At 60.7% G+C, this 25,223-nt stretch overlaps 1 protein-coding gene across 1 annotated transcript in view; it reads right to left on the bottom strand.

Moving 5' to 3' along the window:
• Positions 1 to 24,899, bottom strand: part of ADCY5 (adenylate cyclase 5) — a 141,734-nt gene extending 116,835 nt beyond the window's left edge. The window contains exon 1 of the mRNA XM_056126490.1: positions 23,751 to 24,899. Within this exon, the coding sequence (XP_055982465.1) occupies positions 23,751 to 24,701 (951 nt within the window). The 5' untranslated portion in view covers positions 24,702 to 24,899. The remainder of the gene's footprint in view (positions 1 to 23,750) is intronic.
• Positions 24,900 to 25,223: the final 324 nt, after the last annotated feature.

The raw sequence follows: 25,223 nt of genomic DNA, 5'->3' as shown, positions 1-25,223 counted from the left end.
GGAGGCTTACAAGGGTCTTCCTTCAGGCCCTATACCTGAGTCCAACCCCTCCCCCCACCTACACCCCCACCTCCCTCTCTCTTTCTCTCCTTCTCTCTCTCCCTCTCTCTCTCTCCCCCCCTTTGTCTCCCTCTCCCTCTCCTCTCTCCTCTGTCTTTTTCTTTTGTCTTGCGTTTTTGGCCACACCTGGTGAAGCTAAAGGCCTGCCTCTGCTCTGGGGGTACTGGAGGTAGAACCGAGTCAGCCCCAGGTGGAGTCAGCACCTCCCCCACTGTTCCATCTCTCTACCCCCAAGGCCCCGTTACTTTCTTTTTTTTTTGAAATTTTTATTATGAAACACCATGAGGTACAGTTGTAGACATACAAATTTTGTGCTTGGGTTTCAGTTATACAATGATTGAGTACCATCCCTCCACCAGTGCCCATTTCCCACCACCACGGATCCCAGTATCCCTCCCACCCCCCCATCCCCTCCATCCCACCCCACCCCTGTGGCAGGGCATTCCCTTTGGTTTTCTCTCTCCTTTTGTGTGCTGTGGCCTGCAAAAGAGGCACCGAGTGGCAACCTATAGTCCACTTTCAGCATGCATCTCTCATCCTGGGAGGGTCCTCCCAACACCCTCCCCCTGTTACTTTATAACTGTGCAACCCCCGCCCCCGTCATCTCTCCAGCCGCATGCCCAAAGGAGCTCCCCAGATGAGCCCCATGAAGTGCTACTGCTCTCACGGAACTAATACAGGGCTGGTGAAACGGCTTTGCACACTGAGGCTCTGCGCACCGGGTTCCCCTACCGCAGGGACGGAAGGGCGGGGCTGCAGTGAGTCAGTTTAAATCTCCCCCATGGAGAGGTATCCACTCGGCTGGGGACGGGGGATGGACCAGGTGAAGGAAGCCAGCCCCCTCCGCTCCCTCACGCCCAGGCTGCCCAGTCAGGCAGGGCCCAAACACCAGGGCAAGGCACTGAGCAGGCAGCTCACCCAAGAGCAGGCAGGAGAGCAGGTAACGGGTACAGAGACCCGCACGGCTCAGAGCTCAGGGGCTGCACCCAGGCACTCATGGTGTGACCAGAGGAAAAGAGCCGCCAGGAAGCGGCTGTGGTGAGTCTGACAGTGGCCCAGCGGGTGCCAGGATTCCAGACAGGGAAAGTGCACACTGGGCAGAGAATGATGCAGGGACAAGCCAGGCCATCACACACTGGAGGTGGGTGGAGAGCAGAGACAGGACACTGGACCGGGCATCACGGCACAGGACGAGTGACATCACACCCAAGGGAAAGGAGAGGGAGGGACCCAGACGCATCCACTACACTACGATAAATTCACTTCCTGACCTTCTAAGATTTGGGTTGGTTTGGGTTTGGGTCACGTCCAAGAGCTCAGGGCTCACTCCTGGCTCTGCACTCAGGAACCAGCCCTGGCAGCACCCGAGGAACCGCCTGGGATGCCGGGATCAAACTGGGCAAGCCGCGTGCTAGGCACACGGCCGACCTATCTCTGCAGACTGTCCTAAGTTTTGCAAGCAAATCTCTCATGCTCAGCTCACCAGCACGAGAAAATCCGCTCTCGCAGCAACCAACGGGTGCCCCCTGCACGGTCCCGAGCACCTCTGGGAGAGCCGGTCAGCACCACTGCAGAGCCCCAGAGCAAGCAATCACGCGAATGATCAGGGCTGACGCTGCTGGCAATGACAGGTGTGCGGGCACTAAGAAGCGGCCTGCTTCTCTTTTTCCGCTCCCCAGCATGAAAGCTGAGACCCAGAGAGGTTAGACGCTTACCCAAGGCCACACAGCGTAACCTAGGATTCCTAGCCAAGGTGTGTTATAGTCAAGTCACACTGTGCCACACGACATGGTTGTCCGTTCTGGGCCAGTTCCGCTACTGTCTCACTGGGACACCCTGCCTTGAACTCAGGGTTCACGCTGGCCATAGGACTATGACAGGAGAGTTTTCACAGGACAACTGGCCCCGGCCGCAAGGACTGGGCAGGACTGCAGGAGCTGGTGTTGGGGATGGGGCGGCTGGGAGGCAGGGAGCCCTTCCCTCCCCGCAATGAGCTGGCCAGCAGCTGTTTCCTGCAGGGAAGGCAGGTCTGTTGCCTGGACCATGTGGAGCCCCAGGCCCACCCCTGGGGCGCTGATCACGGCCCTGGGGTCTCTCCTTCGCCACTGCCGCGTGCGTGTCGGTGCTGCTGTCGTGGCTACTGAGGTGGCAATCCTATTACTGATGCTGCTTCCCCAGCTCCTCTGGGATAGCTCAGACATTAGCTCACAGCAGTTCAGGCTTCACGGGAGGCAGAAACCCTGGGAGACGCTGGGCAGGGCTGCCCTCCCTCCCCCACCGCCCTCCTCCAGGCACAGAGGCGCTAAGCCCGAGGCTGCAGCGGAGACCCAGGCCGGGTGGGCACAGGCCAGGTGGAAGCCTGTGTCCCACACCCAGGAGCTCGAAGCTGGACCCTGGCACCACCTGGTCCCCGGACACGGTGCCCTCTGCCATCGGAGGGGGCGCCACGGGTCAGACGGCTGCAGACTCATCCAGGGAGGAGGCTGACCAGAGGAGTCCCAGCTGGAGCTCAGCCGGGGTTGGCCGGGACAGCGCCCACCTCAGACACAGCAGGGGGCAGGAAGCCCCTCGTCCTGCTGCGGGAGGCTGAAGAGGCAGCGCAGACGAGCGAGGAGACCCTACCAGAGGAGGAGAGGACCCAGACTCGCCCGCGGGCACTGTGGGGCGCTGGGTCGGGGAGCCTTGCCCACCCGCATGCCCCACCCCTGCAGCAGCCACACTGGCCGTGCCCATGAAAAGGGGAGCAGGAAGGGACGAGGTGCCTCTTCCCCCCCATGGGCCCTCACACTGCCGCCTCTGTGTGGCTCCCACCTGTGCTCCCGGGCCGGGGGCAGACAGTGCTGGGACCGTTGCTGAGGGTGTGGGCAGGCCTGGAGTGTCCACTCTCTGCCCCGCCGCCAGCGTGGCTGCACACCCCCCCCCACCAAGGACATCTGGGGCCTGCTGGGCGTCTGGTAGCAGTAGGGGGCAGCGCAAGGGGACAGCAGCAGAGTGGGCTGCACGTGGGGTCTCTCTAGCAGGGGTGGAGGCGCTGAGCCGAGGGTTTCCCAGAGCGGGAAAAGTCGCTAGGCTCCCCCCGCCCCCGCCCCCGCCCCCGCCAACCTGTCCCACCACCCACCCGAGCCCTCTCTGCGTGCTCAGCAGGTGGTCTCGGATAAAGCTGACCCCCCCCCCCCCGCCGTATTTATTAATTCTCACACCCGTAAGCTTCTGGAATGAAACCTTCCGTAGGACTCCCAACCCAGCAAACGGTGTGGGGAACAGGGGCCCAAAGCCCCTAGGAGTGCCCAGTCTAATGATGTGGGAGGCACTGCCCTGGCCCTCAGGAGCACCCAGTGTGATGGGCAGGGGACAGTCCTCTGCCATCAGGGAGCGCCCTGCCACCATATGCAGGAGAGCCGGTCCAGAGTCTGGACCACCGAGGCCCCAAGGCACAGCTTGTCACCGGCATGCTTGAGCAGTGAGGGATGGGAAGCGCGGGACAGGCTGAGGGACCGGAGAGTTCCCCAGCCCCGGGAGGCCTGTCCCCGGCCCTAGCCCCTCTCCCATCCCTCTCACTACCACAGGCAGTGCACCCTCCCCTTCCTCCACCAGTGCCCAGCAAAAGGCCCCAGCCACCTATGGCGCTAGGTCCCGCTGCTACTCATTCCTTCCTCTCGGGGTCCAGCTTGGCCCTGGGGCATCCCGAAGGCAAGACTGCAGAGTGGCCGGGCTGGCCCAGAACACAGCTGGCTCTCAGAGAGGTCTGTGCCGCCCAGGAGAGTGAGCGGGGGCTGGGGCCGTGGGTCCCGCCCCTCGGGGGCCGGCAGTCTCGGGGCAGAGCCTGGGCTGGCCTGGGTGCTCTTCACAGCGGAGGCAGCCCTGCGTCCTCGCTACACCCACTAAGATGCTCTGGGCAGGACGCACAGGCCTCTGGGCACCCTGGGGTATGGGGGATGGCACACAGGGATGCCATGGGGGGGGCTCATCTGAGAATGATGAACACAGGAGGGAGCAGCCCCCTGCCCCCCCATCCCTCTGCCCGGGGGCGACCACCTCCAGGCCGCACCCCCTGACACACACAGCCCTGAGCCTTTCCGTGGGGCTCCGGGGTAGGCGTGGAGGTGTGGGCAGGCACGCATGCAGGCGTGCGCACGTGTAGGCCCATCCGTCCCAGGGAGCAATAATAGCTAACAAATGTGTGAATGGCAAAAAAGAGCCTCAAAGGAGCTGACAGGCAGAAGGCCAGAGGGGCCGGGCATGCGGCCAGCACCCTGAAATGCCAAATGTTAATTTAGCCAAAAAGAAAAGGAAGGTCCATTGCGAGCTGGCCTCCCTGAGCCAGAGTCAGGGGCCACTGCGGTCTCTGGCAGGCATCAGGCATCGCCCTGCCCAGGCAGGGGGCCCCTCGCAGCGGGAGGGAAACAGGGCTGAGGAGCAAGCAGCCTGGGCAGGCGCTTCTCCGCTGTCCCCTGACCATCCGCCCAGCTGGCCGGCCCTACCTCTGACCCCAAACAAGCGGCCAGCCGGGGAAATGTTCTGGACTCGATCACGCTCTCCCGCCCCAGGCCTGGACCTGACCCACCAGACACTGGCCCTGCAGTCCAGAGGGACTGGTTGGACACGTCCCGGTTTCCCCTCACCTAGCAGAGCGGGGTCCCAGCCCCTGGCACGTCCCAGGGGACTCTGAGGGCAGCAGCACTCCTGGGGGTCAGCACTGGTAGGGGATTAGCCACCGGGGAACAGGGCCAATGGGTCCGGAGAGACCCTGCTGAGGCGACGGCTGGGGGCGTGTGGCAGTTGCTCCCGTCCCGTTTTCTGCCAGGTAAACTCAGGCTTTGAGAGAGGCTGGCCCCTAAACCTGGTGGGCATGGGAAAGCACCAAGTGCTGACCACAGGTCACTGGGACTCAGGACATTCCCTCAGCAGTCTGGCACAGGGGGCAAGCACACACCACTCACAGTGTTCGCCACAGGCTGGTGTGTGTGTCTGTGTGTGTCTGTGTGTCTGTGTGTTTGTGTGTCTGTGTGTTGGGGGGTCTTATGCTCCCCCTTGCGCTTTCTTATTTATTTTTTCACCGATTTATTTTAGTTTGGGGGCCAAAGCTGTGCAGGGATGAAGCACCCATGCCTCGTGCCTGGTCACCCCTCCCCCAGCCAGCCCCCCAGCTCTGCATGTCACAGGCAGCACTGCATGGCTGAGGCCCTGCTGGCCAAGACTCACCCCAGACCAGCTGAGCACCACTTGGGAGTCACCAAAATTAACAAAATTTAAAAATAAAGGAGGAGGGGCTGGAACGATAGTACAACGGGTGAGGCGCTTGCCTTGCACCCTGGCTACAATCCCAGGCGCCCCAGGTGGTCTCCCAAGCCCACCAGGAGACCCAGGGGGTGCACTGGAAGACATGGTGAAGGACGGCCAGGCTGTGGGACTAAGCCGGGATGGCGGGGGGGTTGGCAGGCAGTGGGGGACCCCAAGAAGTCTTCCTGGGGCTGCAGACAGATCCCTGCGCCCAGAGTGAGGAGTAAGTCCTGAGCACCCGGGTGAGACCTAGAAACCAAGAACTTAGAGGAGAACACTGACGCTCAGAAAGGATGCCCCACTCCACACTGGACTCCACCTTCCGGTGCCTGCGCACCCACCCACCTTTCTCGGTACAGGTGGGCTACAGCATGGCTGATAAGAACCTGCCGGGCCCCCCGGGGGCCCAGTCCTCCCCGCCAAGTCCCTAGCCCAGCCAGCCTGCACCATGTCTTCCGCTCTCCCCGGGACTCGGACAGCCTTGCTCTGCAGCTAAGTTTCTGCGGGGGTGAGAGCCTGCAGGGGTGAGGCCCCCACGGAGGGCCAGGGAAGGAGTGCCGGTGGTGAGGCCCCGGGTTAGATCCCGGCAGCACCTCACTGCTGGGCCACACCGCTCAGCCAGAAGCACAGCTCCTGGTGGGGGACGTGGGGCGGAGCGGGGGGCTGCTGGGCCCTCTGTGTGGTGACTTGGAGGAGTCGCTTCGCCTGCCATGCCTCAATGTCCCCATCTGCAAACGGACATGGCCGCAGGGCTACCATGGGGTGAAATGAGGTCACGCCAGAGCCCTAGGAAGCCTCCGCCCACAGCCCTGCAGGGGCGTGGCGGGCGGGCAGGCGGCAGCTTCTCCAGCCTGGTTTCCGGGGGCCTCCCATACGTCTTTGAACCCCGAGACCAGCCAAGGGCCGAGGCAGGAAGATGACAGTGGCCCACAAGATGCCAAGTTAGGGATGAATTTGGACACTGGGCTAGGGTGAGTCCTGGCACTGACCTGGCTGTGCGCCCCTGCTGGGTGGTCTCAGGAGGACAGTGTGCACTGATGCTTAGGGCATCCGGTCCCAGCCTGCTCCAGCTCTGCACTCTTCCCCTGGGTGGGTCTCTCGGCTTCTCTGAGCTTCCACTTTCGTTTTGTTTTTTTGGTTTTTTTTTTTTTTTTTTTTTGCTTTTTGGGTCACACCGGTGATGCACAGGGGTTACTCCTGGCTATGCACTCAGGAATCATCCCTGGCAGTGCTCGGGGGACCATATGGGATGCTGGGAATCGAACCCGGGTCAGCCCCATGCAAGGCAAACGCCCTACCCGCTGTGCTATTGCTCCAGCCCCCTTCCACTTTCTTACAAAAAGAAAGAAAAAGATACTCGATCTGGGGCCAGAACTTAAAGGGGGGAGGTGCAACCCCTCCCTGCCCCCAGTACCCCGGGTCCTAGAGAGGATGAGGCCACTGAAGAGGCCAGGGGCGCTCCCGAGAGGCGCAGGGCCTGAAGGGACGGGGGTCCCATAGGGGCACAGGCGATGTTGGGAGAAGAAACGACCACACCCCACATGTGGCAACAACCACATCCCACGAGGGAGGGGTCAGGTGGCGGTCCCCAAACTGGAGGGACATTCCACTTCAAACTGACTGGAACGTGGAACTCAGAGTCAATTCTCCCCACCTAACCCCTCTCCCCCAGGACCGTGTGGCCGTCCACACGAACCCCCTGGAGAGGATCCCCCGAGGAATGCCCTGGAGAGGACGGCCCTGGCGTTGCGGGGAGAGGCCCCACAGCGGGGCTGCTGCTCATTGTCCAAGGGCCGCGCCCACGGGGGCTGTCTCCCACTCCCCCACCCCCGCGCCCGGGCTACTGCAGGGGAAGGAGCTGCCCATGGCCTCTCCTCACCCCCTCACCCGCTTAGTTCCTGCCGGGTGTTCCATGACACGCGCGAGCACGGGGGGGGGGACCCACTGACACTCTGCTCCCCACTGTCCCAGCTGAGAAACGGCCTCCCCCCAGAGAGACAGGCGCCTACAAGAACAAAAACCACCAGTGTTGGCAGGGAGGGGGGCGGGGAAGGAGCCCTCACGCTCTGCTGCTGGGCATGCCGACCGTCCAACCCTCTTTAGAAAACAATCTGGACACTTGTCAAGAAACTTAGGCTTGAGCTTCCGCGGGACCCGGCAATCCCACTTCTTCGCCTCTGCACCCAGGGCACAAAAATTCTGTTCGGAAAGGACACTCACCTTCCCTTGTGTGCTACAGCACCTGCCGTAACAGCCAAGATCTGGAGACAACCCAAGCGTCCGAGAACAGGTGACCGGGTAAGGACACGGCAGCAAGGCTGGGAAAACAGGCCAGTGGGCAAGGCACCGTGCTTGAAAAAAATAAAAGCGATAATGCAGAACCCAGCAGCTTGGAGCAGAAAAGTGAAAGGACTATGCGTTAATCCAGGCAATCATTTCTGCCCAGAGGGGAAAGGGTGTTGCTCCCTTCCGCCCTCCTCCCTCTGGAAAGAAAGATGGCGGCCACATGGGAGCCTTGTGGACAGCAGGTATGAGCCGGGGGTGTGGGGGCGACTAAAACCTCATGGGAAGGGGGGCGTTCCGGTCCGTCCTTCACGCCCTACCGAGGTCACCAGTCACCCCCCACGAGCGGCTCTCCAGCACAGCCACGGCCCCAGAAGCACAAGGACTTAATGCAGAACCCAGCAGCTTGGAGCAGAAAAGTGAACGGACTAAGCATTGACCCAGGCCATCAAGTCTGCCGGAGGGGAAAGGGTGTTGCCCCATTCGCCCTCTCCTCTCTGGAAAGAAAGATGGCGGCCACATGGGAGCCCTGTGGACAGCAGGTATGAGCCGGGGGTGTGGGGGCGACTAAAACCTCATGGGAAGGGGGGCGTTCCGGTCTGTCCTTCACGCCCTACCGAGGTCACCAGTTGCCCCCCACGAGCGGCTCTCCAGCACGGCCACAGCCCCAGAAGCACAAGGGCTTAATGCAGAACCCAGCAGCTTGGAGCAGAAAAGTGAAAGGACTATGCGTTAATCCAGGCAATCATTTCTGCCCAGAGGGGAAAGGGTGTTGCTCCCTTCCGCCCTCCTCCCTCTGGAAAGAAAGATGGCGGCCACATGGGAGCCTTGTGGACAGCAGGTATGAGCCGGGGGTGTGAGGGCGACTAAAACTTCATGGGAAGGGGGGCGTTCCGGTCCGTCCTTCACGCCCTACCGAGGTCACCAGTTGCCCCCCACGAGCGGCTCTCCAGCGCAGCCACGGCCCCAGAAGCACAAGGACTTAATGCAGAACCCAGCAGCTTGGAGCAGAAAAGTGAACGGACTATGCATTGATCCAGGCCATCAAGTCTGCCGGAGGGGAAAGGGTGTTGCCCCATTCGCCCTCTCCTCTCTGGAAAGAAAGATGGCGGCCACATGGGAGCCTTGTGGACAGCAGGTATGAGCCGGGGGAGTGGGGGTGACTAAAACCTCATGGGTCGGGGGGCGTTCCGGTCCGTCCTTCACGCCCTACCGAGGTCACCAGTCGCCCCCCGCGAGCGGCTCTCCAGCACGGCCATGGCCCCAGAAGCACAAGGACTTAATGCAGAACCCAGCAGCTTGGAGCAGAAAAGTGAATGGACTATGCGTTGATCCAGCCCATCAAGTCTGCCGGAGGGGAAAGGGTGTTGCCCCATTCGCCCTCTCCTCTCTGGAAAGAAAGATGGCGGCCACATGGGAGCCTTGTGGACAGCAGGTATGAGCTGGGAGTGTGGGGGCGACTAAAACCTCATGGGAAGGGGGGCGTTTCGCTCCGCCCTTCACGCCCTACCGAGGCCACCAGTTGCCCCCCACGAGCGGCTCTCCAGCACGGCCACGACTCCAGAACACAGAAACCAATTTCTTAACTATCTGACTTTCAGTAGAAATACTTCCAGGGTCAATAGGTAAAATAGCAGAAATCCAAAACCAACATTTAATTCTTGAACCCAGCTGTAGAAAGCAAATCACTTCACAATGCTTTTTCAGCATGTCTGATTTGGGGGGGGGGGGGTAAACTCTAAATAATAGTGGCGAATCTTTTATTGAAACAATCTAATCAAAGCGGATAGAGTGTTAACTAGAATTCATCTGCCTCACAGGGACGGGGAGGGGTGGGGGGTGGGGTTTTATTGGGGTTCTTTATGGGAAAAAATAAGTATTGGTAAAGGGAAATGTGTTTGATATTTGCATGACTGAGACATAAACCTGAAAGCTTTGTAACCTTTCCCACAGTGATTCAATAAATAAATTAAAAAAAAAAATAAAAAAATAAAAGCGAAGGAACTACGACATCCATACACGACAGAAGAGCACACGTGGTAATCCTCCAGATGAAGCCAGGCAATTCGCCACGACACTGATGCATCTAGAGGGAGTCCTCCCGGGTGAAGCACGTCACAGGGAGAGGGACAGACAGAAGAATCGCTCTCATGTGTGGGACATAAAGGAAAACAATTGAACTTGGTCCTATACTAAGTTCCTCCCTTTCATAACAGAGAGGCGGGGGAGGGAGGGGGGGAGGGAGGGAGGGAGGGGGGAGGGAGGGAGGGAGGGAGGGAGGAACAATAAAGGACCAAAACAACGGAACATGAGACTTGGTCTGCAGCACTGAGCTTACCAAAGCAGGGGATTGGAGCTGAGGGCACACCGGTGTGGGGTGTGGTGTTGGAACACCCGATGCACAAGCCCTATCCTGAACAGTACTGTGAATCACAATGCCTAGAGTCAAACAGGATGCCGATAAGGAGGGCTGGAGAGGTAGCAGGTAGCTCCTCACACTGCATGTAGGAGGCCCCGGGCGACCACATGTAGGAGTCTCTCCCTGAACACCTGCAGAAGCAACTACTGCCCCAAGTTGGAAGTAACACCAAGAACCAAGTGCACCAAAATGCCCAAATAAAATAAATATTTTGTTCCAGAGATCACCCCAAAGGGCTGGAACACACACTCAGCATGTGAAGGGGCCCAGGTTCGATACCCAGTGCCACATATGGGTAGCCCCTGAGCATCACCAGGATGACTCCGGCCCCCAAAAGTACCCAAACAAAGAAAGGCTATAGTAATGAGGGACACACAGAGCTATCTGCCTGCTGTGGACTGGAGTGACCGTCTCAGCACCAGCATTGCTGGGCATCAGCTAGCAACACATTCCAGTGGGCACTGGGCAAGGGGGCACACAGCTTTGCAGACAGGTGGGATGGCCCCGGGGGTCTGCCCCGTTTCTCCCTGCTCGAAGGGAACCACCGCATTACACAGAAACGAGCAGAGCTCGGCAGATGATCATGGCCGACAGCTGCGGCTAAGGGGGCCTTCAGAGGCATCTGGGGAACAGGGCTGCTCCTGGGGGTGGCTCTGCAGACAACGGTACCTATACAGGTACCCCTGCACAGCATGGCCTGAGCTAATCCTAAGACACCCCTGCACAGCATGGCCCTGTGCTAACCCTGAGACACAGACACTCCTGCCATCATTATGGCTCTGAGCTAACCCTGACACACCCCTGCCATTACGGAGTCCCTGTGCTAAACCTTTTACCCAGCCACATTTGGGACTAATTGCTGGTGTTAAGAGCAACATAAATAAACGGAACCACAGCCCTGCCTGACAAGATTTTATATACCAACCACCAACCACGGTTTCTTCCCCTCTTACGTGCCTGCAATCATTTCTAGTGGCCATCACTCTTCCGTGAATCACCACCATAAACCCTTTAGCTATAAACAAGGCGTCCTTCAAGACAGCCATAACTCAGCCGTGTGGAAATGTCCACAGGGCTCGTCCTCACATTGAGGCCGCAGGTGTGTGGAGTCCCTGGGCCGGTCCCATCAGGGCCTTTCTGAGCCTCCACTTCCCACACCTGCAGTGCTGCTGGGTTACATGAGCTGAGCCCCACCATCAACCTGCAGTCTCAGCCCTGAACATGTGAGGTGAGCACCAGAGCTGACAGGCATATGTGTTTTCATGGAACAATCAAGCTGCGGCGGGGGTGGGGGGTGGGGGGGTGTCCCACGTGCAGGGAACGGCTGTCTCAGAAGACGGCCCTGGGAAGGAGGCTGGTCTGGAGACAGTACAGCAAGGAATATACTTGCCTGGCATGCAATCCACCCCGACTCCATCCTGGTGCCACATAGGGCCCCGCAAGTTCTGCCAGGAGGAAGCCCCTAAGCACAGTTGGAGTCGACAAAAGCATAGAGAAGAAAATAATTTTTTGTTAAAAAAAGAATACTTGGACTTTGTATCACTGAGCTCGTAGTCAGGACCCTCAGAGGTCGATCGCATTTGTGTCTTTGTCTGGTTTTCATGGTGCTGGGCACAGAGCACAGAGCCCCACAAATGCAGGGCGAGTGTCTACCACTCAGCCCCAGCCTGGCCTGAACTGGCCTCCTGGCAAATCGTGGGGTCTTTCCCACAACCATTGCGCTTTCCAGGGTCGGGAGAAAGACACAGAGCCACAGAGACCGAAGACGGGAGGGGAGAACTGGCTCGCCTGATACCTCCAGAATCACAGAGAATCACAGAGAGGAAGAGAAGCAGGAGCTGGGGAGAGTCCAGTTGCTGGCCTTGTGAGGGGCAACCCCTGGCCAACACATGGTCTGCGAGCACTGCCAGGAGTGACCCCCGAGCTCAGTCTGAGCACTGCCAGGTGTGGCCCCGGAACAAAACAGACAGGTGCAAACCAGTACTTCCTAAGCCCCAGCTGGCCCAGAAGTGGCTCAGGAAGAACCCCATCTGCAGGACTCCAAGCCCCAGGGCCTGGGGGTGGCTCTGCACCTCCAAGCAGCTGCCTCCGGAACAGAGACTGGGGGCTCCATTCCTGCTTGTGCCAAGGAAGATCCTGCCAGCCCTGCCCGCCTGGGCTTCTTTGGCACCTCCAGCAATTTGCGGCCCCGGGGCAAGTGTGTGTGTGTGTGTGTGTGTGTGTGTGTGTGTGTGTGTGTGTGTGCGCGCGCGCACCCACCACCACTAAGGGGTGTGACCCACCTTCCTGGTGAGCCCCGGAGTTGACGGTGTGGCAGCGCCAGCTAAGGAAGTGAGCCGCCCCGTGAGCTCATGCACTGCGGCAGACCTCACTCGCACTGCACACAACAGGCATGGCGCTACAGCTACAGTGCGGCCACGTGAGACGTGTGAGGGCACCACGGGGAAAGGGGCGTCCACGCTGAGAGCAGCTCACCCAAACGTGCCCACCCCACAGCTACACATGCACGCGTGGGCACCAGCATGCACATGACCTCTGCTCTCTGCAACAACAACAACAACAACAACAACAAGAGGGGCAGTGGAGGACGGTGAGGGGGAGCCGAGAGACCAGAGGCAGGGGCGAAGTCTGAGGCCTCACCTTCACCCACTGCTGTGTCACAGGTTCAAACCCCGGCACTACCAGGGCACCGTCGGGTCTGTCCCACCACCCCCAGCCCCCAAAACAAGAGAAAGAGTCGGAGTGGAAACAGTGTCCAGCCTTGTCCCAGCAGGGCTGGGCAGGCAGATGTCAAACACCCGGGGGCACTGAAAGACCAGACACGGGCTCAGAGTCTCTGGCAGACACAGACACCAAGAGGGCCCGGGACAGCACACGGGTTATCACCTGTGCTGCACCCCACCACCTGCTATGAGCCCCGGACTCCGAATGGCGACACTTCTGAGTACAGGGCCAGGAACAGCCCCTGAGGACCACCACTGTGGACAGCACAACAAACCAGCACAGTGGCGCCCCGGCGTCAGTGCGACAATGGCGGGTCCCACCCTGCAGGCCCGCTCTGGTCCCGGGGTTCCACCCGGGCCCTCCCACTCTGCAGTCTCCTGGCTGGGTGCAGCAGGCAGGCCTGAGGGGCCTCCTTGCTGGGCTAGTCAGGGGCACGATTGGGGCTGACGGGAAGGGGGTCTTGGCCAGGGGTGCCTGCGGACAAGGGCATCTGGCGCAGACAAGCGAGGAATGATCCCAAACCCCAAGGAACACGTGACAATAAAAACTGGACGATCCACTTGGTGAGTCAACGGGACAGAGGCAGGAAGGCCATTTTCCTTCCACTTTCTTAAGAAAAGCAACAGGAGGGGCCGGAGCAATAGCACAGCGGGTAGGGCGTTCGCCTCACACGCGGCTGACCCGAGTTCAATCCCCAGCGTCCCATATGGTCCCCCGAGCACTGCCAGGAGTGATTCCTGAGCACCAGCAGTAGCCCCTGAGCATCACAGGGTGCGACCCAAAAAGCAAAAGTAAAACAATAAAATTACTTAAAAAAGAAAAGAAAAGCAACAGAAGTGAGTGCACGCAGGATGCCTGGGCGCTCTCGGGATGCTGACGGTTGTGAGGAGCTAGACACCTCACCTCAACCAGTCTCAACTGAGCACTGCCTGTCGGCCAGTGAAAGACCACACTGCCCTCCTGCATGGCCCAGGGTCGGAGCCGGGCCTGCACCCAGGGGTCATCCTGATGTGTGTGTCCAGGGTCCGACCCGGGCCTGCACCCAGGGGTCATCCTGATGTGTGCGTCCAGGGTCTGAGTGTCTGTCGGGGCCTGTACCGGGAGTGACCCTGATGTGCCCCACAGGGGCTTCTGGCCCTGAGTGCGAGAGGGTCGCAGCCGTGCTCCAGAGTGAGGCAAGCCTCCTGTGCAGCTCCTGACTGTCCTGTGGTCAGTGCCCACCCGCACCCCTCGAAGCACTCTGGGGCTCTTCCCGGGCAAACACCTGACCCCAGGTGCCCTCCAACCTCCCCACCCCATCGCCGACGCGCCTCCCTCACACCACTCCTACAGCTCCAGAAACAACTCATTGGATGCCCAGCAGAGCCAACGGCAGGAGGGAGGCAACGTTCCCATCCATGCCTAGCAATGCATTCCAAAGCGGACAGCTGCTGGGGCACAGCTGTGTTGCCGCCGGCCCTTTCAGAGCACTGGGTCTGGAGTCCATCTTAATGATTACATGGGCACCTAAAGCTGCCTGACCTACGTGAGGTCACTAACCTCTCTGGACCTGAACTTCCCTCTCACCAGCAAAAGCTTGCCCGAGCCACCTGAGCCCAAATCCCACCCGACAGGAGCTCAGAACGTCAGTTACAGAGGAAGCTGAGAATCAGGCAACTCAGCTGGGAGCGGGTAACCTCTCCTGTCCCCTGGGCCCAAAGCCGAGTCTCTCTCCATCACACTTAACCTGTCACTCCTTCAGCGCTGTCATGAGAAGCACATAAGATATCAGGTGTAAAGTCCTTTGTCGTCTATAACTGACACATTAGTGCAGGACGGGATGAGGCTGCAGCCGCCAGGACCAGGTTGGAATTTTCAGCACCACGTATGGTCCCCTGAGCCCCAAGCCAGGAAGAGTCCCTGACTGCTGCCGAGAGACGGGGAAGGACTTGCCTGAGAAGTCAGGTGTGGTTCCAAAGCCAACCCCCCAAATTTTCGTATCTGCGTGGCGTTGTGTGACACATATTAATCAATCACACAAGTGTTTGAAACATCTGGATGGTATTTATTTGAGCCAGTGCCAGAGAACAGAAATATAATTTCAAGAAGTAAGAAATCTAAATACATATGCATGATTATAGTTGTTTTACAAATTTCATACTACTGGGACACAGGGCTGGGCCCCTGAGCCCTGCGGGCCTCCCTCTCGGAAACAGCCTCGACCCCTCACGAGCATGTCCAACTCAAAGCTGGACGAACCCCAGCTCCTCCATTCAATGGGATGCCCCAGAAAAGGATCCTGAGACAAGGGTTTGAGGAGAAGAGACTTATCCGGAGGCACCTCAAGGAGCTGCACACATCCCCACACCCCAACGCTCTCACGGGCTGGACCGCCTGCTGGCCTGGTGTGCGGCTGAGCTGACCTGGGCGGGTGCCTCTCCCCAGCACGTCCTCAAGGCCAGAGAAGGTCCTGGGGGCTGAGAGCCGCGCGGCGGGCACTGAGCCATCTGCTGTACTCAGCAGCCCCGTGACCTTGGGGAAGTTACCTTCGCTTTGACCATTTTTCTCTAGCCCAGAAATGAGCAGAAAAGGCTTTCTCATCAGGCTGATATTAAGATGAAATAAAATCATGTATGTAAGAGATTTGCCCAGTACCAGCCCTACAGCAAAGACATATGTGTAAGCTTCATTTTCCCCATCCCTTTGTTTTCACTGTGGCTACACCAACCAAGGATCACACAGTTGGTTGTGATGCCAGGATCACACAGTGCCTCCCCAACAACACTTGGCATGTTAGAAAGTGCCAGGGACCCAACTCAAAGCCTCACACAGGTAAGGCAGGCGCACTGCATCCTGGGTCCCCATCAGTACCCTTTGGGGGAACTGGTGATCGAGTTCAGTGGTAGGAGCATGATGAGCATCAATCAGGATCTGGTGGAAAGTCTAAGCAAAAAAAAAAAAAACAATGAATTCTAAGGTATATACAGTCCTGTAAGCCAGCATTGCCTCTAAAGATGAAAAAACAAAGAAATGTTTTCTTTGAGTGGATTAAAAAAAAAAATATGTCCCTTGGTCTGGAGAGACAGACAGACAGCCCATGATGAGGGCTCCTGCCCTGCACACAGCTGTTGATGCTGTTTCAATCCGTGGTACCACGTGGCCTCCCAAGTCCCGCTGGGTGGCATCACAGGGTGGTCTTGGTGGCCCCTGGCACAGCAGGGTGCCAGCAGCAACACAACCTCCAGCCCTAGCAGCACTGAACTGCTGACCCCAGCTGACCAAGTTTAGTCAGAGTGACCCCTAGCATCTGCTGGTTACAGCTGAGAAGGTGCCCTCACCTCTTGGAAGGGAGGGCAGAAAGGAAAGAGGAGTGAGGAAAGTGATTTGGAACAGCCTATATCACGTCCTGTGGACAGCGTGGGGAGCATGAACGCAAGAGAAACATTCTATGAACGTGGACCCCCCCCCAAAGGTCATTAGACAGAAGTCCAACCTGTTCTAAACTCAAATGACAATAGAAAAAAAATCCCTAAAAGAAACTGAAACTACATCAAGTAGGATCCCCCAGTCCCTCCCAATGCCTGCCTTCTATTTTACATGGATTCCTGTCCTGGACTGGAAATGAACGAGGCACGCAGCCCTCACGGAGGGGACTGCCAGTGCCCACACCATATTCCCACTTCGCTGACCCCAGGCAGGTGTCCTGAGTAATGCCCGGGTGCCCCTGGTCCTGACACCTGTGCTGTGCCCCATTTTGTTTCCTGTAAGACAGATTCTGAGGTTAGATCTATTCGATGAGGCCATCCTATACTCCCCATGCAGGGCATGAAAAATTCGACAATTCCACAATGAAGAAATCAGCTTAAGTCAGTGTCTCCTAAACTTGTGCGACACAGAACCAGCTGTGTGTGTGTGTGTGTGCGTGCATGTGTGTGCGTATGTGTGCATGTGTGTATGTGCATGTGTGCATTCATGCGTGTGTGTATGTGTGTGTGCATGTGTGTGTGCATGTGTGTGCGTGCATGTGTGCATTTGTGTGCATGCATGTGTATGTGTGCATGTGTGTGTGATCATTCACACCCCTCCAGAGAGTCTAGCTCTGGGCTAAACGCCCTTCTAGGATCTGGAACCCAGCTTGAGTCGTCTGTGAATCTCTGCCTTCCCCCTCTCCCAACCCCACCTAGCACAGCGCCGGCACACAGTAGGCACCTAATCCCCGGATGCTGTCTGAATAAACAGGGAGGGAGGTGCCTAAAAGAACGACTGGGTGATGGTGCTTGGCCCTGTGCAGTGCCAGGCAGCAGCTCCTTTTCCGAGAAAGCACGCACTCGAAATTGCAGCCGGAGGATCTGGGCAGCCCTGCTCAGACTCTAGGATTACAATCCACCAAAATAGGCCGACAAACCAGCCCCGCGCTTCCTTCTGTGGAAGTGTTGGTCTAGCACGTCAGCACAGCAGAGTGTCTGCATGTGGCCATCCACCCACCCCGCCACCCGATCTTTCACTCATTCAAACCTGCACTGAGCACCTACTATGTGCCAAACGCTGAGGAGACACGAGGTTCTTCGGGACCCTGCCAAAGCCGGGGTGGGACTCTGCAGGGGCCCAGCCCAGGGGGTCACTGAGGGGGAGGGCCAAGGGGGCCCCACTGAGCAGGTGGGAAGCCTCCAGCCCAGAGCCACAGCCCGGAGGCCCAGGGCAAGAGGAGGGGGAGGGGGAGCTCGTGCGGTTTCACGCGGACACAAGGGGCGGGCCTGAAGAATAAAGCCATCACTGTCTCCGGATGGTTCGCTGCCCCCAGCCTGTGCTGGTGACTGCGTCTCATTGTTCCCGAGCGCATCCCTCTCCCCACTTCCAAGCTCTTCCCCTCCCCACTCACAGCTCTCATCTCCTCTCCTGAAATCCAACCATCTCCTAACGCCCAACCCCCGCCCCCTCCCCACCCACCCGCGGTCTCACTCTCCACACGCTCCACCCATCCCACACCTGGGTGCTGCCTTCGGATCTGCATCTGAGCCCAGGACACACTCAGCATCGTCCCGGGCATCAGCGGGGGACTCTGCATGTCGGCAGGGATCCTGCTTCTCTGGGGCCAGAGTGACAGTACCACAGGCAGGCAGGGAGCTTGCCTTGCCCGTGCTCAACCAGGTTTAAACCCAGCACCCCATATGGCACATGGTCCTGAACACTAATAGGAGCTCAGAACTAAGAGTAAGTCCTGAGCACTGCTATGTCTGTTGAGAGAAGAGAGAGAGAGAGAGAGAGAGAGAGAGAGAGAGACTCTGCCCCCCCCCCCCAAAAAAAAAACTAAATGAGCACAACAGGACACCATGATGATGGATTCGGGAGACAGTCACACCATCCAAGCACAGGAGCTCAGAACCCTGGGCCTGGGTGTGACCTGAGCGATTATCTCTCACCAAAGATCCAAATCTGAGAGTGATCACTGGGATGCCCTGGAGGTGCAGAAAAGTGAGCTAGCCAAGCTGCTTCACATACAGCTCCAGGGCTCAAGAGGCCACCAGCAGTGCGGGTGCAGGCTGGCACCACCCGACTCTGATGCCAAGATTCCAGATGGTCCCTGAGCAGCACTGTGGCCCCCGAGGCCCCAACACTGCCAGAACTGAGCAACATCACATTCCCAGGCCCTTAGTGAACTTCGGTCCCACTGGCCAAGAGCCACCCGCAGGGCCTCCTGACACCCAAAGCCCCCGCCCCGGAAAGAACATAGCTCCATCAGGGGCCCAGACTCCTAGAGGAACACTCCCCACCTCTTCACTTCCAAGCTTGACCGAGGCTGTCCTACGCCCACTGGAAGGAACACCTCGGCAGGCACAGAAGCCAGGAGACACTGGCTGAATGGCTGCTGCCCCGCAGCCTGGAACGCAGCCCTGACTCCAGGCTGAAAGCCATCTACTGCTATCCAGCCGTCCGCCACAGCCTTGCCCTTAGGAGCAGTGAGAAAAACTAACGCCACTCCCCTTCTAAAACCCAGTGATCACCACGCTCTGGACGCTCTCCGTCTGCCTCCCTGGCTACTACCTGCCCTCCTCCCACCGGATCGCCCTCACCCTTCCACGCATCCTCTCAGAGATCAAGTCCTTCCAGTCCCCTTGCTTCAGTCCCCCTGACCACCGTCCTCTGAATTTCACAAGCAAACACTGTGTTTCAAAGGACCTCAAGCATCCGGGGAGGTAAATATGTCCAGAAACCTAAGCAAGGCTCTGCAGTTCTCCAAACTGCCTGCTCACGATGTGGGCCCCCAGCACCCCACAGCCCCGTTCCTGCACTGCACCTGGAATGTTGCAGAAGGTCCTTCCTGCCCTGCACTTGGACACTGCCTTGAGACAAAGGCAGAAAGGGAAAAAGAACAATGTGTGTGTGTGTGTGTGTGTGTGTGTGTGTGTGTGTGTGCGTGCACGCGCGCGTTCCCACTGTCGTCATAAAGTTTTGTATTTGGGAGAGAAAACAAATGCAGATCCCACCCACCCTCCATTCGCTAGATCTCCTACCTGACCCCCCTGGACCAGGACTGAAGGTAACGCAGGTGTCTGACCCAGAGGTCTCGCGTGCTTGATCATGGTGGCACGCCTGTTTCCATTTCTCACACAGGCTATGCTCCTGAGAAGTAAGCCACCAAGGACTCGTGTCACCACGAATGAAGTCCACCGGGGGCCGAGCAGGCAGTGGTCAGCCAGCAAGAGGCTGGCACAATCATGGCGGGTGGGGACTCCCACCTTGGGTCCCCAGCATTCCCTGTCAAGTGCTCAGACGGAGGGGAGCGTGTGCAGGGCCCGTGGGAAGCCGCTGTCCAGCCTCTCCTGCTGACACTGAAAGCGCTTCTAGCAGATCAGGCAGCGCTGTCGAGAGACGCACGAGGCCAAACACGGGCCGCCATACTCTGGGGTGTCTGCCACTGCATCACCCCTTAAGCCCTGTCCAGGAAAGGAGGGTGCCCTGGCCACTCAAAGATGACCCCCTCTCCCTCCAGGACCGCCCAGCCCCGAGGGTCCTGCACCCCTTCCAAGCTGCATCACAGAGACCACAGGACACAGTGTGGCCTAGAGACGAGGTAAGCGGGCTGCCCCACGCTCCAGGCACCCCCCAGCTTCGGTTTGTTGCAGCTGGGACAGGAGCTGGCACAGACTCTTCCCAGCCATGGAGGCACCAGGGTATCGTCCTTTACAGCAACCTGGCGGCAGGGAGGCAGCAGTGGCCAGCGGGCATCATGGGGCAGCCGCTGCCATCCGGCTCCCCGCCAACAGCCAGGCTCTGTGCCAAGCTGCCCGGAGGGCCACCCGAGAGGGTAGGGATGGAGGCCAAGAGTTGACCACTCGAGCCTCCTCCCCAGTCTTCTTATGAAAAGGGGAATTGTGCATCTATGGTTCTTCTCTGAGGAGTCAAAAGTCAAGGTCGAAAGGGCACTCACGGACTTGAATCAGCCAGGCAAGTGGCCGGGAGAAGCCAGCCCACGGGCCCGAATACATGGGACAGAACAATGATCTCCTTCCCAAGTCAGCACACAGGTGCCATGGTACGCACACACACACACACACACACACACACACAAAAACTGTCACGTGCACATACACACAAACATGGGGGCACAAATGCACACACATGTGCATACACAGGCACTCACGTCCCCGTGCAGCCCACACAGTGGCCCCGCTCTCCTGTGGCGGCTCACACAGCACCCAGCAAGACAGTGCAGGCGACCTGGGCGTTTCTCCCAAAGGCCAGCGGGGAGCAGACACAACCTTGGACAGGGTGGGTGGGGTGGGTTGTGCCCACTACGAGGGCACCCCCAGCAGCTCTCCTGGTGCCCAGGGAACCGGGGCAGGCTGGAACCTCCTCGGAAACTGCACCAGGTCCGGCTAAATTGGCCACAGAATCATGGCACCCTCAGGTGAGCAGGCCCTCGGCTCGGCAAAGAGTTCTTCAGCCCGTTCCCGGCTCACAGAGGGGCCCCGGACAGTGAGACGGACGTCCCCTCCCGCTGCATCAGCAAGAGCCAGCATATGTGCAGATTGTGCGCGTGTCCTTGTTTGTGTGTGAGTGCGTGCAGAGGCTTTATGGAGCAGAGTGGGCTACAGTCAAACAAAAATGAGGTTGCCATGGCAACAGGCTCCGGCATCATTGCAGCCTATTAACACAAGTGAGGAATGTGTTTGGCAGATGCTCGAGTGTTATTTATGGTACGGGTGTAGCAGGGGGACTTGCAACAGGCAAAGGAGGAGACGAAAACAACCCGTGATGCTCCTCCTGTACCCCAACAAGGAGACGCAGTGAGGGACGAGCACGGGCTGGGGGAGGGGTGGGCAGCAGAACCTGCACGCGGGCGGTGAAAGGAGAGGGGGCAGAGAGCAGTCGGGGGCTGGGTGGAGGGGAGGCGGGCAAGTGAGGGAAGAAAGGCGCAAGCGGGGAGAGAGAAGCAGGGGGTGTGGGGGTCCCCCCGGAGAAGAGTGAGAGGCAGAGGGAGGGCCTGTCCCTGCCGGGCTCAGGGAAAGCAGCAGGAGGACAGGCAGTTTAGGGAGAGGCGCCCTCCCCCTGCCCAAGGCAGCGGCCCTCACACAGGAGCTCCCGGCAGGTCGAGATGCTGAGGCCCAGGGCCCTGGCCGCAAGGCAGGCCAGCTCACAGGGGAGGAGGAGAAACGGCGGCTCGGGCAGGGTCCCAGGGCCTAACTGGGCATCACGGAGGGGACGTCCCCGGCTCCAGCTACCCCACCCTATTCCCAGCCTCTCCCGCAGAGAAAAAGCACGAAGTGTGGACCCGAACCCTCCCCGCCACTGCCCTCCCGACCAATTCTCCCCCAGGGCGTGCTCCAGCCGCCGACTCCCGCATCAGGCATAATCGGAAGAGGCAAACCAAACACAAGCCCGAAGGACACCGGCTTCTCTGAGGCCAAACAGAAGGAATGTTTGCACTGTTTGGTCACGGACCGTTCCTGACACTCTCCGCCAGACTCAGCAAGGAGTGGGCAGGCCTGCAAAGTTGTGTCGCTCCACCCAGAAGCTTGGAGTCCGGGTGGTGGGGGGCCGGGGGGTTGAGGGAGGCAACCACACCCAATAAAAGAAGTGAGAAGGGGGCAGGGCAGGCAGTGCAGCAGGGGGAGACAGCCCAGGGGGTTGCCGAAGGACTGAACTGAGGGCAACTCCATCCGATATTCTCTGTGGCCCAGGGGAGATGGCCTCGCCCAAGCCCCCATGCTCCTCCAGGCTCCAGCTGCAGCCCCCTGAAAGTCAACAGCCAAGACCTGGCATCACACCCCACATGCCAAGTGTGGTGCAGGAAAGTGCTCCCGGAACTCTCCGAGGTTCCGCAGGGTGACTCGCCCTCCCTCTGCAGGAAAGCTGCCCCCGCCTCAGCAAGCTGCCTCCCACTCAAGCCTGGAATAACCCCCGAGACCCAGCCCCCATGTGAGACCGAGGCCTTCGGGTCAAAAGAGTGGGAGCCTTCAGAAGCACTCACGGAATAGTTAACTTTTTTTTTTAGGCCATCACCTCTCCTTGGGTTTCTCTCTCAAGTTCAAAGCTGATCTCCAAAAACTTTTCTTCTTTCCAAACACAAGCTAGGAAAAACTTTCGCATGAACAGCCCCATCACCTCCACTCACGGAAACCCAAGTGAACCGGCAAGCGGTTACCAACTCCCTACGAAGAAGAACTCCTGTGATGTGTGAGACAAGGAAGAGGGTGGGAAACAGGCGTCCTCACCCAGGACGGCCGCACGGAGGGGCTGGGAGGGGCTGCGGGGATGGAGAGCAAGTTTCCCGCAGGACAAGTAAGCACTCAGCCCCGGGAGCAGGGGCCTGCGGGGGCGGCTGCAGGGGGCCAGGGTGCAGAGGAGACTGGGGCAGGGGAGGAGGCAGCTTTCTCGCTCCCTGCCAGCAACGGGCTTCTATGAGATCCTGTGAGTTCAGGGATCAAAATCCCCGCACCCCACCCCACCCCCAAGGCCAGGCAGAAGCTGCACTTGACTTGCTGAGCCACATCCCAGCGGCCTTCGTTCTCTGGAAAAGAAACTCAGTCCCCGGGGGTGCTAGATGGCCCCTTTCTCCATCGCAGAGCATCCTGAGGGGTCAGCAAGAGCCCCGGCGCCCAGAGCCTGCCCCAGAACTCAGCCGGCAGAGAGCACCGCGCCCTGGGAGCCACAGGCCGGGGGAGAGCCCCTCAGGAAAGAGGATGTGGAGCTCATCGGACCGGCGAGGAACTGCAGGGACTGGGGAGAAGGCACACGAGGACGGCAAGAGGCTCAGAGAAGGCAGAGCCCAGAGACTGGGTGGATGAGGCTCAGCGGGAAAGCTCTTGCCCAGCAGGTGTGAGGACCTGGGTTTGAGCCCAAGCACTGGGGAGGAGAGGGGGGGGGCGCAACCTACTCCAAGGGCCCATCTGACTCGGCACAGTTCACACCAACAAGCCACTTCGGCAGGGCTCAGCGGCTGAGGCCCAGGGGCACGGACTAGGGCACTGCCAAAGGAGGAGGCTGTGCAGACAAGCACGCGCCTCTCCCAGAAGCCTCCGGTGGTGCCACCCATCCACCCGGTGGAAGTTTTCCTTCCCCGGAGCCCACCATTCCAGGCTCGCCGGACGAATCCTCGCAGGGACATGTGAAAACCCACTCCCCTGGCAGTGAGTAAGCAAAGAGCACGGGATGCAGGAGTCCCGAGAACCCACTCAGGCAGGGGCCGGAGGGACCCCGCCTGCGCACGGCTGAAGAGTCCTGCCCACTCGCTGAAGGCGGCAACCGGGCCTCGGGACCCTCTCAGTCACCGAAGCACGCTTGCCGGTCCCTGCTCAAGGACGGCGCCGCCTGCCCATCCCCGACAGGGCTGGGCCAGGGGTGCCGCCCTGGTCCCCACCGGGAGGGCCGGACCGAAGGCCGCTGCCTTCTCGCCACTCCACCCCATCTTCCCCGCGGCTCGGGCGAGATGGTGCGGCGCGGGCTTCGGCCCGTCTGCGCTGCCCCTCCGCCCACCGTCCGGCCCCCGCGCCGCTGGGCCTACCTGCTTGAGCAGGAAGCGGTCCTGGGCGTTGGCGCGCAGGGCGATGGCCAGGTGCAGCGCGGACAGCAGGACCCCGCTGAGGACGGCGGCCCGCATGCGCACGGGCAGCAGCGTGTAGATGGTGTGGATGAAGAACACGGTCCACCAGATGCCCTCGGAGGCGCTGCGTGGCTGGGGCAGCAGCAGGCCCACCACCTGGACCGCCAGCACCACGGCGATGAGCGCGTAGCAGGCCAGGCCCATGTGGTCCTGGTGGAAGGCGGCGCGGTTGCAGAGCACGGCCATGACCAGGATGACGCCCACGGCGGCCGCCAGCACGCCCAGGTAGGGCAGCCGGACCGGGGGCCGCGCGGCGTGGAAGGCCAGCATGACGAGGCACACGAGCACCAGCACGGCCATGAGCATGGTCAGGCTGCTCTGGTTCAGGCGGAAGAAGTAGCGCTGGTACAGGCGCTCCAGCTTGTCCGAGGGGAACTTCTTGGAGCGGAAGATGTGCAGCAGCGCCAGGCAGCAGGCGCCCAGCGCCGCGCCCGCGCCCGCCTCCCCGGGCCCCGCGCGGGCCTCGACGGCGCCGGCCTCGGGGTCCCCGGGGCCGCGGCCCCGGGCCCGCGCGTCGGCCGGGCCCGGCTCGGGCCCCGCGCGCGGCCGGCCCTCGGGGCCGCCCCCGCCACGGGGGTCGCCGCCGCCGCCGCCGCCGCGCTCCTGCCAGGCCGACTTGGAGCGGAAGCTGAAGCCGAAGCCCCCGGCCAGGGGGTCGCCGCCGCCGCCGCCGCCGTCGTCGCCGCGCCAGCGGCCGGCCAGGCGCGGCTGCGCGGCCGGCGCGCCCCCGGGGCCGTGGGGGCAGCCGTTGGCGCGGGGGTCGGCGTCCCCCCACGCCGCGCGGTGCTCCGGGCCTCCCCGGGGCGCGGGCGCCGCGGAGCCCGGGGGGCTGGCGCTCCCGGGGCCGGACATGCCCCTCCCGGCGGCGGCCTCCGCCTCCGCCCCCGGGGCCCGGGCCGGGGGCGTCCCCGGGCCGGGCGGCCGGCCGAGCAGGGGCACCCGGCTGGGGTCACACGTCGGGGGCGGCCCGGGGCCCTGCGCAGCGGCGGGGCATCGTGGCACCCCCGTCCTGGGCGGAGGGCGGCGGGCGCGGACCGGGGTGCGAGGCGGCCGCGGCGCGGGCCGGGCGCGGGCCGGCGCTGTCCCTGCGGCTGGCGGGGCCGCCTAGGCGGCGCGGCGGGGGTCCCGGCGTGGCCAGCGAGCGGGCGCCCTGTCCCCGCGGCGCGCGGCGAGCGACTGCGAGGTGCGGGCGCCCGCCAGCATTATTTCCTTACGAGGGTGGGGAGGTGGGATGGGGGGCGGAGAGGCCGGGGGAGGGGGCGGCGGGCGGAGCGAGCGCTCGGAGCCGGGGGGGCGCCGCCCGCACCCCTCCTGCGGCACGGCCCGGCCCCTCCCGCCGCCCCTCCCGCGCCGAGCGGGCCGGCCCGGACCTGC

This window comes from Sorex fumeus, unplaced genomic scaffold (assembly GCF_029834395.1).
Source record: "Sorex fumeus unplaced genomic scaffold, SorFum_2.1 ptg000063l, whole genome shotgun sequence".
Taxonomy (NCBI): Eukaryota; Metazoa; Chordata; class Mammalia; order Eulipotyphla; family Soricidae; genus Sorex; species Sorex fumeus.
This window is presented reverse-complemented; position numbering and strand designations above follow the sequence as displayed.